A 12,547-nucleotide genomic window follows, 5' to 3' on the forward strand; every position below is an offset into this window, starting at 1 on the left:
ACTCTCAATGCACTTGTGAAACTCATGTTTACAGCAAACTCACTGTATAGCAGAAGTCTTATACAGGAATCAGGAAATGCAAATGAGACTGATTTCAAAATAGCTTTAATCATAAAACACCAATGGTTCATAATCCACATCTGGCAACAAAGCCTTAATACGCTTCAGGACACTTTTGACACTTAAAGAAAGGGACAAATCCAGGACATCACAGATCATCACATCAGTGTCTCAGGTGTATATTTTAGATTACAACTGGATGTACAGATGAGTGAGAGACAAGGGTTCACTAAAAGCTTTTATGAGTACAAAAATGATATAAATAGTATAATATGGCCTTCACAGTCACTACATCTCAATTGAATACCATTGACTTTGACCATCATCAAAACAACAAAATCTTTTGCAAGAATGGTGTTCATCTCTAATAGCATTACAGTGACTTCTGAAGGTTCATATTCAACATACCACACTGGATTTTCCTTTCATAAGTCACTCATCTGTTCATGGCATGAGGATGAAATATCAAACACAAATATTAGCTCCAATTCATAAGCTTTATTTATTAATCCAGGTGATTTATTAAATCAGCTGTCACCTTGATGCGTCGCTACATGGGCTCCGTTCCAAATAAAGAGAAACGTGTATTGATTTGGGTTGTTCTGTTGTCCTGTATGCGTCTCACATACGCTCATATATGCTCGCATTTTCTCCACACTTGCAAAGCAAATATACAGCGAGGCTGATACGCAGTATAATCAATGGAATATCTGTAAAATTGCCTGCTGAGAACAAGGTGCTGTCGGTTCAGTCCATGTGACATTTCCAATAATGTTCGAGTGTGGTGAACGCTGAAGCAGCAGCTAAGATGAAGAGTTTCATAATGTTGTCTTTGTGTGGTGCAATCATCAGTAGTATTTACAATGCACAGGACAATGCTAACATTGTGTGGAAAGGCCACTGGCCAATTTCAGTCTGCAACTGTCATGGTATGAATGAGTGCCTCATGGTGAACACGCTCAAGGCTAGTCTTCAAATGCAGGCAAGTCAGAGCAGCTACCTTGTACTCAGTGTGCGCTCAAAGTCACACACAGTACTGGGAACGACCGGTTGACTTAGTTGATAGGAATCAAAATGTTTAAGGCACTCTCTCCTGGACTGAAGACCCCAGGAAAGAAAAAAAAAATCACACTGCACATGTCAAACTCAACCCTAAGGACAGCACAACCTTCAACATAGAAAAAAAACAACAAACTCTTAAATAACCCCTGCCATGCCTCCAAAAAAAGCCATACATGCACCTTAACAGACTCACACACCTGCACATACACCTACAAACGCACACACAGCTACGTCTGCACTTATGTACAAACACAAAACTCAGATTTTCGCATACAAAATTTTTTTTTTCCATTTTTTGAAAAACTAAAGTGCAACCTCATTAACACTATAAACAGGCCATTTGTTAAGTTCGTTTTGCTTTTCTGGCCTCTCCGTCATACAACAAGAGGTCTTTGCTGCCAGACTTTACAACATTAACTGATAAAGGGAAATTAGCGCACTCAGGTAAGAGTCTAGCAGGACAGGCTGAATCTGTGCCCATGTGTGAACCATCCTGGTGATGGATACAACTGATGATGTTGCCTCCTGCTTTACATCTACCCTTTTCAACTCTAGGGAAATCAAAATATATAATACAACCCCAAACCCCTAAAGATGGGAACAATATTAAGAACAATGAACAGAGGCACTGTTCTGTAATTACAGACACCAAAATAGCCATTTGCCAAAGGGACCCTGACGTGGGTGATGTCTTCATTGTCCATTACAGACTCCATCATGTCTCTTCCTGGATAAATTAAAGCAATCCAGAAATTTGCTTACACCTACCCAAGATTCTCTCTGTTTGGGACAGATTAAGGAGGAGAGACCAGGTCCGACCATTGTGGCATGAGCCTGGATTAAAGGAGAGTATTTGGGCATCAAAGGTTCAGCCATGCCTCCATCAGTAGCTGTACATGGACAAGGGTGTGTCCTCCATCATATCGTCCTGCACAGGAAAAATTGAGTAGTGTAAGAGTTCATGTACAGTATATGTTACAAAATCTACCCATCACACTCACTTAATACCATCAATTTTGTGGTACCACGCTCTAATAAGTCTTACTTTATAAAGGGTTTATAAGTTGTAAATAATGACTTTATGAACGGTTGATTAAATCATGCATTCATGCTTTATTTATCTATTTACCCTGGGAATGTGCAATGGACTAATTATCTGTGAGGAACCAACACTGTTTCAAGCCAGGAGGTGGGGCACCTGGCTGGAGCAGCCAGAGAGAAAAAAAGACCAGGATTTGCACTCCCAGAAGCTAGCATGGAAGTGCTTCTCCCTCTAACCCAAAGCCCATGTAGGTGGGTGGAATTTTTTTTCTTTCAGAAATGTGTATCATAACTTGGCAAAAATGTATTTTGGGCCTCTTCCTTAAATGAACCCACTTTGCTGTATATGGAGCCAGTCCAATCCAGACTGAAGTGTCTCTGGGCCCAGGAGCACAAGCCTGAACTTCAGCCCTCATTCTCTGTCAATAACTGTGTCCCCAAAAGAAAAGAAAACTGTTGTTCAGACCTGCCTTCAGAGTTGGTGTTGCGGTTTCTTATCTGATACCTCTTAGGACACCTTTCTTTTTAAAAAAAAAAAAAATGCATAGCAACAATCTTTGTCCTCATATAACTAGATTTTAATAAATGATTTGCATGACAATCCATTACAATTTTACATGTTAATAAGTTGTTTATAAATATGTTTTGTTGTGGGATCCTGCTGGAACCAAAAACTGGTTTTATCAGTAAATTATTTATTAACCATTGATTAAACCATTGTTGCAGTTACAATTTATAAATACTTTATAAAGGCTGGCTCACTAGTTTGGAAATCTGCAGTCATGTCAAATGAGTTCTGCTGAGGTTATAACAGTGTACTTCACCTTTGTGCTTAATGATGTCTGACAGGCTAAATACCAGCACTGCAACTGCACTGTAGGCGCTGATAGATAGATAGATAGATAGATAGATAGATAGATAGATAGATAGATAGATAGATAGATAGATAGATAGATAGATAGATAGATAGATAGATAGATAGATAGATAGATAGATAGATAGATAGATAGATAGCTCACCATAGGTAGGTCCTGCAGCCTGCGGAACTCTGGTCTGTTGTCTCTCCGTCGCAGTTTGAGGAAGAGCAGTAAAGTGATGATGACAGCAGTGATGATGAAGGCTGACACCAGGCCAGCCAGGAGGGGGTCTAATGTGGGAGACTCGTGGGCCGCTGGAACAAAAACACAGGGGGACATATTTCTACTAAGCTGTACCACAAGTAAACAAATGCATGGTTTAACGTGGATTTAACTCTGACTTAACATGATTCAAACAGCGAGATGACAGTTTTTTAAATGGTTGTTTAAAGCTGTGACTAGAACTAAATATAGACGCTGCAGAAGCTCGAGTGTTCATCATGTAGTTCAAGACAGAAATGTCAAACACAGGGTGGTGATGTTAACCGTGCTTGAGCTCACAGTTGAACAAGTGATTTTTTTTTTTTATATAGCATCTGTGTAAGATTTATTATCTTATTATCGTGAGTAAGCTGTTTATATTGTAAGAATGTTTCAGTTTACTTTAAGAGTGCTGTTTAATCACTGCAGACGTCATAACTCTTGACCTTTGTATGTTGACGTCCCTCTGTGTTTGTATATTTCTGTGCAGGAGGAGTTTCAGTCTGCATTTTTAATTTTTTTTTTTCAGTTTATTTCTGTATATGGATGTTGCTATGGAAGACTGTTTTTGTAAACTTAGCTGTTTTTTTATATCCACTAGTCAAAAGTAACAACAACCACAGAGCAGTGACTGCTCCCTCTTTCTTAAGCTAATGGAAAGAGGCCACATGCCAACTGTGGCCTAATAAAACCACACAGAGTGAGAGGATTTTGTATTTGAACTATATTCAAAGCAGGCTGGTAACTGAGAAGAGTTTATCAGTTTTTTTGTAATGACATCCTGGAAAAAAGATCTTTCAGTTTGGAAATAATAAAATGTACTGTTTATGCACAGAATAGATACAGAAACATATACTGTCATTTAGCAGACAGACAGAGAGGGAGAGAGGCGGAGGAATGAAGGAAAAACAGAGAATGAGGCTCGAGGCCTTAGTCCCATGACTGCCTCTGTCCCTGTTCCCAAACAGAGCCATGATTGTAGAGAGGTTGGTGGTGACAGTACTTGTAGAAGATGTAGATGGGGAAATGCGTGGTATGTGTTTGTATCTGTGTGTGCAAAAGCAAGAGCTGTCTTGTGCTCGAAAAACAAAGAACAGCGTCGCTTTTGTTGTTAAGCTGATTCACTTCGTCTCTGTTAATATCCAGTGAATAGTCCACAACAAACTTATACACCAACACAGAAGATATTATGCACTTACTGTTGCCCCCAACATTGAGCTGGGATGGGTTGTCATCGTGGGCTTTGGCCTGGGTAGAGGTGCTGATTGGCGGACTGATGGTAGTCTTGCTGTGGACTTCACTGTTGGACTTTGTGGTGTTTGGTTGTGGTGCTTTGGTTGTCGGTGGCTGAGTATTGGGGGTCTTTTGGGAGGGGCTGGTGCTTGATGTTAAAGTGGACTGGGTGCTGGCAGTTGTATTGGCAGGTACAGGTTTGGTTTTGGGTGATGTGGTACTTGGCAGCTTGGGTGCTGGGGAAGAAATGGGTGAGTGCGTTTGGGGGTGAGTGGGCTGACTTGATGCTGTAATGGTGTCAGGAAGTAAGGGTGTAGAATTGTTCAAGGGTGGTGTTTTGGTGGATGCGGCTGCAGGGGCAGTGTGAGTTGCATGTGTGGGGCTGGCAGTAGTGGAGTTAGGGGCAACGTGAGAGGTGGAAGTGTGGTCCTCAAACTGGGGAACTGGAGGCTGTAATGTTGAAGTATTTGTCAGGTTCTTGTTGTCCGGGACAGAACCCGTGTTGGTATCTATGGACAAAAAAAGAAAGTATTAGTATCGAAATGCTGTGATTCTACTGGGCTCTGATGAATGTGCATAAGAATGTACATGAGAATATGAAGCATTAAAGGGTCAGTTCACTAAAATTGCAAACCAACATATTTACTTCTTGAGTAATATATAGCCATACAGATAGTTTTGGTTTCATTTGTTTTCATTTTTTATAAACTCTGTCTCTTTACCTTCTTAAATTCACTGGAACTTCTTCTATCAAAGAAATAGTCCCTTTGAAAACAGTAGTCTGTGTTCTGTGGATTATCAGTAACATGGACATTTTTTCTAGAAACAGATGTTCCTGTTTATTTTTAGCCATCCTAATGGCATGGCTCTAGGAATGGCAATGTTGGTCTTTCTGTCGATCAGTTCACCATTTTTGTACAGATGGAAATATGTCAACAACTTTTAGATGGATTGACTTCAATGCCATCATCAGCTGTGACTAAGTACAGCCTGTCTGAGCAGCTAGCATGTTTATCAATTCGTGGTCTGGTTAAATGTAAGTCTTTCGGAGCAACAGGAAACTTAGACACAAATATATCTTAACATAAAACCACATATGTACGTGCATGGCTAGATACCACTGAGATACCCACTCTCTTGTCTACTTTAAACATCAAGTGCCTAAAAATATGCGCTAGTCTGTGAATATATTTATGAGTGTAATGTGTGAGCCAGCATCAGTATGCGTGAGAGTGAGAGTTTGTGTCTGAGGGGAGTATTTCACTTCTACCTTTCTCACCCCCTTGTGAAAAGTCACACTGCATTTAATCACTTCTCTCTTGTCGTCAACAGCATCAGAATGTTGTCGGAGCTCACTTTTCTCAGAGTATCGTTCACAGTTGTTCTCTCAACAGATTGCAAATCTTCTGCTTCTGTCTTACAGCAACTCTGAAGTGTTTTTCCGTTTCTGTTTCCTGTCCTGGTTTTTTAGGCTGAGGTTTCTGTCTGCCTATGTTGTGTTTGTGACATGACTATCCTCACTTTACGCCTGACACAATGAGTCTACTGACTCTGTGCCCCACTTCTGGACACAGGGAACAGAGATAAAGACTTTGCTAAATATAGCTCCGACATACTGAGCCGCCTGCTGGGTTTCCCATTAAATTCTTCTGAAGTGTGACAAAAGTTCCCCGCTGGAAAACCTCAGACACACGAAAACAAGCCTAGCATCATATCACCTTTTTTGTTTTCCAAAAATGACTCCACAACGCTGACTAGAAGTGGCTCATTCAGCCTGCTGTCATTCTGCCATTATGTTCTCTTAATTGCTATAAACACATGAGTAGGAATAAGTACCATTGTGGGATGTTATCGACTGAGTTTCTCCATTTGTAGTTGCGTTGCCATTAGAGGTTGGGTTTGTGTCAGAGCCGTTTAGTGCAGATGTAGTAGCAGAAGCATGAGTGGTCTGGTTGACGCTGGAACCTGGAAGAGGGTTTGTAACTGGGGGACTGGGTGTGGCATCAGCACCGATAGGTCTCATTGAGGTGGGGGCGGCAGCATGGGCATCTTCTGATGAGGAGAAGACAGAGCCAAATTTGGTTAATTATGGTCAATTCCTGGTGATGTCCCCAGAGTCATTAACAACTTCTTCTCTCATTTTTCTAACTAAACACAGGGAAACAGTCAGTGTACACACTCCAAACCCATCAGAATGAATTAGATGCACATCAGTCAACACAGCCACACAGTGTGTCATCCAAACAGTTATTGAAATTGGAAAATGTATACACACATATTATGTATCTAAAATGTATCTGACCGTGTATATACATTTTTTCAAGCAAAGCAGCGCTACTGATTAAGTGCATGCTCAGTACAACCACAGTCTTGTCATATCGATCAGTGAGCAGCTTCACTTGAGAGCTTAGGGATTTAGTGTAGTTTTATAATTGTTGTTAGGAAAGTAGATCACATGTCATATTAGTCTTCTTAATCCAGATGTTTTTAGCATACTGAGAGCTAAATGCACCCTTAAACATGAAGGATTATCTACCCACAATCCTTGAAGGCCAATATGAGGTCAAACTTGGAGGTGATGGGTCAGTAGAAAACATAATTTATGTAGCAAAAGTGTGCCCCCCCCCCCCTTGTTTCCAATCTTGTAATTACCTCACATCCCCTCACTTTTATCTTGCACGACCTCACCAGGTTGGGAACATTTTAATGGATACTGGGAATTACAATGAAATACTACGCTTTTCTGTAAAACATAATTTTAGAGTACAACATTAAATGGAAAAGAACTGACTGACTTACTTTACATGACATCTACTACAGCCCACATGAGACGTAGTGCAAGAAATATATCTGGTCTTTGAAGTGATACCATTTTAATGAGGATCTTCAATCTCTCTCGTTCTCTCTCTCTCTTTCCTCTGGTCAGGATGTCTTTAGTACTATTGTATAAGTCTTCATTTCTGTTTCTACCTACAGTACTTCCCTTTGATGAAGACCAGAGCACTAATGTAATGTAATGTAATTACTGTTCAGTAACACACTGCCATGATGCCTTTCATTACCTCCATAATCACTCACACAGTTCATCAGTGCACACAGTGATAGAAAGAGAGACAGAGAGAGAGAGAGAGAGAGAGAGAGAGAGAGAGAGAGAGAGAGAGAGAGAGAGACGTATTTGAACTGTAAATGATACGAAAACAGACACACATAAATAGACAGAGGTGCTTGGCTATATAATACTGGCCTTGTTCCCTCACTTGGGTTCTATTAGAGCTGCTTAGGTCAAATGCTGGAGTCTGTTTTTGTATATGTGTGTCTTTCTGTGTGTCTGTGTGTGTGTCTGTGTGTGCAGAGTGGATTCACACAGAGAGCCACTGTTTCCAGTACTGCACACACTCCTCTCTCCAGATATTACAGGGTCTTACTCACAATTTTTCAGGCCAGTGCAGCATGTACCTGGGGAAATAGCTCTTGCTCACTTCTTGACCCTACCGTTGAGAGGAACAGCCAACCATTTTTCTACGAGCAGATGTCTGCTGCAGCTATGCTCAATGCTTGTCGTGCCTGTAATATCGTGTGTGTGCAAACCATTAACTGCGGCTGTAAACACCTATAACCACAGTTCTCTCTGCATGTGATTGTGGTCATTTTTTTTCTTATTGTAAATCAACAAATAAAGATATTGTGACTTTATGGAATATAAGATTACAATACAGAGGAAAGTAAACATCTAAGATAGATCAGTAAAACTAGAGGTAGAGATTTTGACCTCACAGAACCTGTTTTTCAAGGATTCAGCGGTACTACAGCAGACATTTAATGTGTTCTCATTGGCACCATTAATTCAAGCTCTTGATAACTCCTGCATGTATACTGACATCTAAAAAGAAGAGACCAAGATCTGACAATTGTGGTGATTTTTGAGTGAATGAGTTAGTGAGCATGGGTACATCCGAACCCATTTTCCATTTTCCCACGTTGGTGGAGGGGGGTGGAGGGGGGGGGGGGGGGTTGAAACAGCTCTCAAACAGCTCTGAGCATGTTGTCTGCAGCCTTTGAAACTGCACTAAGTTTCAGGTGTTTGCTGCCAACTGGTACATGACGTTAAACTGCATGTCACATCTCTGCTCTGTCATCTTCTTTTCCAGACCTATATATGGTTTTGCTATAAGATAAGATAAGATAAATGTATTGATCCCCACAGTGGGGAAAATTCATTGCTACAGCAGCTCAAAAAATAGTGATATAGAAGAAACAAACAAAAACAAATGTATACAACAATAAAATTAAAAACTAAAAAAAAAGACCCTAAAGTACAACTATAGGGCAGCATTGTACAGTCTGACTGCAGTTGGAATGAAGAAGTGCTCCTTCTTACACTTGGGGTGTATTAATCTGTCATAATCATTATTATTATTATTAATATATATTATTAGAGCTGCAGCACTTGATCGATTAGTTGATGGATAGAAAATGTATCAGCAACTATTTTAGTAATGTTGTTAACTTTCAAAAAGATTAGCTGATTTCTCAATTTCTCAAATGTGATGATTTCATGCTTTCATTTGTCATTTATTATAGTAATGATTAATTGTGGGATTTAGATAAGAGATTTACAGATATCTTTGACTCTCTGAATTTATTATTTTTATTTTCTGACGTATAGACAAATGATGAGTCAATAAAATAAGATTAATTGATGATATAATCTGTCAATGCAATTAGGTTACTATGATGCTTAATAATTGTCTAGATTTCACATTACTTAAATTCATTTTGTGTGGGTTACATATGCAGTTAGATAATGTGATGGCCAGCTGAGCTACTCCTTATTTGTACGTTGCTTTGGACAAAATGAAAATCTGCCAAATGAATAAATGTGAAACAAAATAAAGCTTTTGATTGGACAGTATAACAAGAGCAGAGATAGATTTGATATTTTTAAGTTTTCCGTTGCTGAGAGAGGCTCAGAGTGATTCATTTTTCCTGCCAAAAACAGAAGACTTGAATAGATAAGGAAAAAGTTAATTAACTGCCACCCCTGCTTTTCCTTGGAGCTACAAGCGTTTGACAATAGAAACAAGATAATTATATATTTTTTATAATTTGAATATAAATTGGGTTTTTTTTTAAAAATCTAACTGACAAGCATCCTAGATTTAGATTTTGCCCCCTGGACTGTATGTTAAATGCTCATAGAGTCAACAAACTGAATCTGTTACCATGGCACTGCTCTAAAGCCTGACCATTAAGTCTATGTACTGTACTTCGAAGGAGAGCCAATTAGTATGAAGCCAGTGAAATGACAGTGTGCTGCTGCACATAGTTAGAGGTGTCATTTATCACAATGTACTTCCCGGCTCATTTACAGCCAATAAATGTCCTCCAGTGGAGATGTGCTGTTTTCTATTCATTTGAATTTCAGCTTGGGGAGCTGATGGGACAGTTCTGCCCAATAAAATCTTTTCAAATGTCAATAGTCTCATTTCCCTTTTATGTGAGAGGTGCTGATGGAAAAAAGAGAGCGAAGATAGGAGGAGGTGGAGGTGAAAGAAGAAGAGGAGGAGGAGGAGGAGGAGGAAAGAAAGGTATTATAACAGGTAGCAGAGAAAGAGGATGGTGTGTAACGTTTGTGTGAAATACAGGATGTTAGTGTAGCCTAATGCATGCAGAAAGAGGAAGAAGAGGGGGAAGGAAACAAGGTGAAAGACAAAGTGAGAGGCGGTTCAAACAAACACTAGAGGCTTGAGTTTAGAAAGGAATGTCTAAATAAAGCTGTGATTTGAAATAAAATGAGGAGAGTACGGAACTGAGGCATGGTTTGGCTGGAGGTGGGCGAGAGTTCTTCTAACTCTGATCTTCAGGAAGCTGGAAAGAAAACATACAAGAGGAACTCGACTGTTCAGGCTCAGCTGTCTTTGTATGGTGTAATAAGATGAAACAAAATGGGACTTTCTGCTGTAGTGTAAACTCACTTAAGCTTTGTCACCACAGGTGATACAGAGTATGTGTACTGTTATTACTCATGATGTGGGGACATAAATCTGCTCACACAATCCAATGTGGGGATTTGACTCCTTACTGGGAACAAAAAGCAAATCCCCATAATAAAAATCATTTACATTTGAGGATGAAGACTTTGTGTAAGTTTAAGGTTAGGTTCCAGGAAATTACCGTGAGTCAATGTCCTCTGAAATGATGGAAACACGACTGCCACAGCCAATCATTATGACAATTCTTTTTTTCTTTTTTTTAAAAACCACAAATTATAGGTGTGATCTAATCCAACTGGCAAACAACAAAGAAATCAAAAACAAAATGCTGCTTACCATGATCAGCTGATCCCACATTAATAAACAGCAACAGCGCACAAAGAGCAATCCAGAGTTTATTCTCCATCATCTCTATCCTTTTCCCACACAGTCAGAAAATCACCAAACAAATGAGGTCTGTTCTCCTCCTCGCGGGTATGTCTTGTTCTCTCCGACCCCAGACTTTAATGGAGTAGTTTTAGAATCCTGAGCAGCTCCTGTACTGTACGACCCAAAGCAGACAGCAGCAGCTCTGCCAGTGTATGCGTGGCTGGAGGGACTGAAGGAGGAGTGTGTGCGCCCTGAGTCTCTCTCTCTCTCTCTCTCTCTCTCCCTCTCTCTCTCTCTCTCTCTCTCTCTCTCTCTCTCTCTCGAGCAGTGCCACGTGTTCCCTGTTCAAAATAGGCAGCGGGTCTTGACTCTGTGCCATGACATGACGCGCGTATCCAGTACAAAGACGATCACCCACACACACAGAGCACATAAGGGCATGCAGTTACATCAAAATAACACAACTTCACAAGAAGAATCAGCTCTTGTTGGAGTTATTCTGCCCACTTCTTGTTCTTGTTAGTGTCTCTGCAGTGACAGTGAGTTAATGATGTAAGCATTCATTCACTCAGTAAGTAAGCATGTGACAATAACTGAAGAACGGTGGGGATTTGTAATGTGTTATGTTAATTAAATTAAATGTTTTAAATGTATTACATGAGCAGACCCTTTGAATTAAATGACTGCAGTTCTTTTTCCATAAGGTTTGCGTATCATCATGTTATAGCCTATGTTTGCATCAGACTGTATAATATGTAAAAAAAAAAAAACATTTTAAAAAGTAAGTAATTTATTAATAAAACCATGTGTGCTTACCAATGAAACACTGGTTGGAATTTGTCTTTGTATGTGGCCGGGGTAGACAAAACAATACAATAAAAACACACATCAACAATAAAAATAGACATCAGCATAAACATATTAAAAATGTTTTAAAAAGCATATGTAATAGTCTAACTAAGAGTAAATAAAGATGAGGGGGGGTCTCTCACTATTTTCAGACTTATTATTTTTGTGCGGGTTTAATAAATATCACAAATGCCTGGCAAATCTTGAGTGATTATTTTCTATGCCACGTTCATTACCTTATTAATCTTCTTTCCTCTCATCAGTTCAGCAGTTTCCATGCTGTGAAAGACAATGTGAAAACAGGCTCTATCACAGCTCTGTAAACCTCACACATCCCTGCCATTTATACCTTAAACTGGTCGAGTTGTCACATAAATCATTTGTGGTCTTTCTGCACACTATAGCATACACTGAAAGAAGAGAGTCTGAGTCTGCCATGCTGAGGGTTTTATTGACCATTTTAAAAATGGACCTTTTCTTTGGCTTGATCTTCACAGTTGAACTACTGTATATCATCCTCACTTTTTTTCATGGCTGACGCTTTACGCAAGGCGTTTTATTGTGTTGTGATGTTTTCAGTGACCCACAGGGAGGCGCTGTTGCTCCACAGCTGATTATTGACTCCTGAAAATGTCCATCAAGACATGAACAATGTAGCCGGTCAGCAATTACATTGAATATAAGAGGTACACTCTACATTCATAATATGGCTGAATCATTCGAGAACAGCTTATAGAAAATGCTCCTGTCTTGTTTTACCATTTCAGCCAGTATGCCACCAGGATTACAGGATATCTTGATTTTGAACACATGGTGTGTTGA

At 39.7% G+C, this 12,547-nt stretch overlaps 1 protein-coding gene across 1 annotated transcript; it reads right to left on the bottom strand.

The window, feature by feature from the left end:
• Positions 1 to 89: 89 nt before the first annotated feature.
• On the bottom strand, positions 90 to 11,071 carry LOC128361268 (anti-sigma-I factor RsgI2). Its single transcript, XM_053321652.1, has 5 exons — positions 10,844 to 11,071; positions 6,351 to 6,566; positions 4,481 to 5,023; positions 3,183 to 3,334; positions 90 to 2,050 (listed from the first exon to the last, which is right to left on the bottom strand). Exons 1-5 carry the CDS (start codon positions 10,914 to 10,916, stop codon positions 2,006 to 2,008), a joined length of 1,029 nt encoding a protein of 342 aa, XP_053177627.1. The 5' UTR covers positions 10,917 to 11,071; the 3' UTR covers positions 90 to 2,005.
• Between the last annotated feature and the right edge of the window lie 1,476 nt (positions 11,072 to 12,547).

Source organism: Scomber japonicus, chromosome 7, assembly GCF_027409825.1.
Source record: "Scomber japonicus isolate fScoJap1 chromosome 7, fScoJap1.pri, whole genome shotgun sequence".
Classification (NCBI taxonomy): Eukaryota; Metazoa; Chordata; class Actinopteri; order Scombriformes; family Scombridae; genus Scomber; species Scomber japonicus.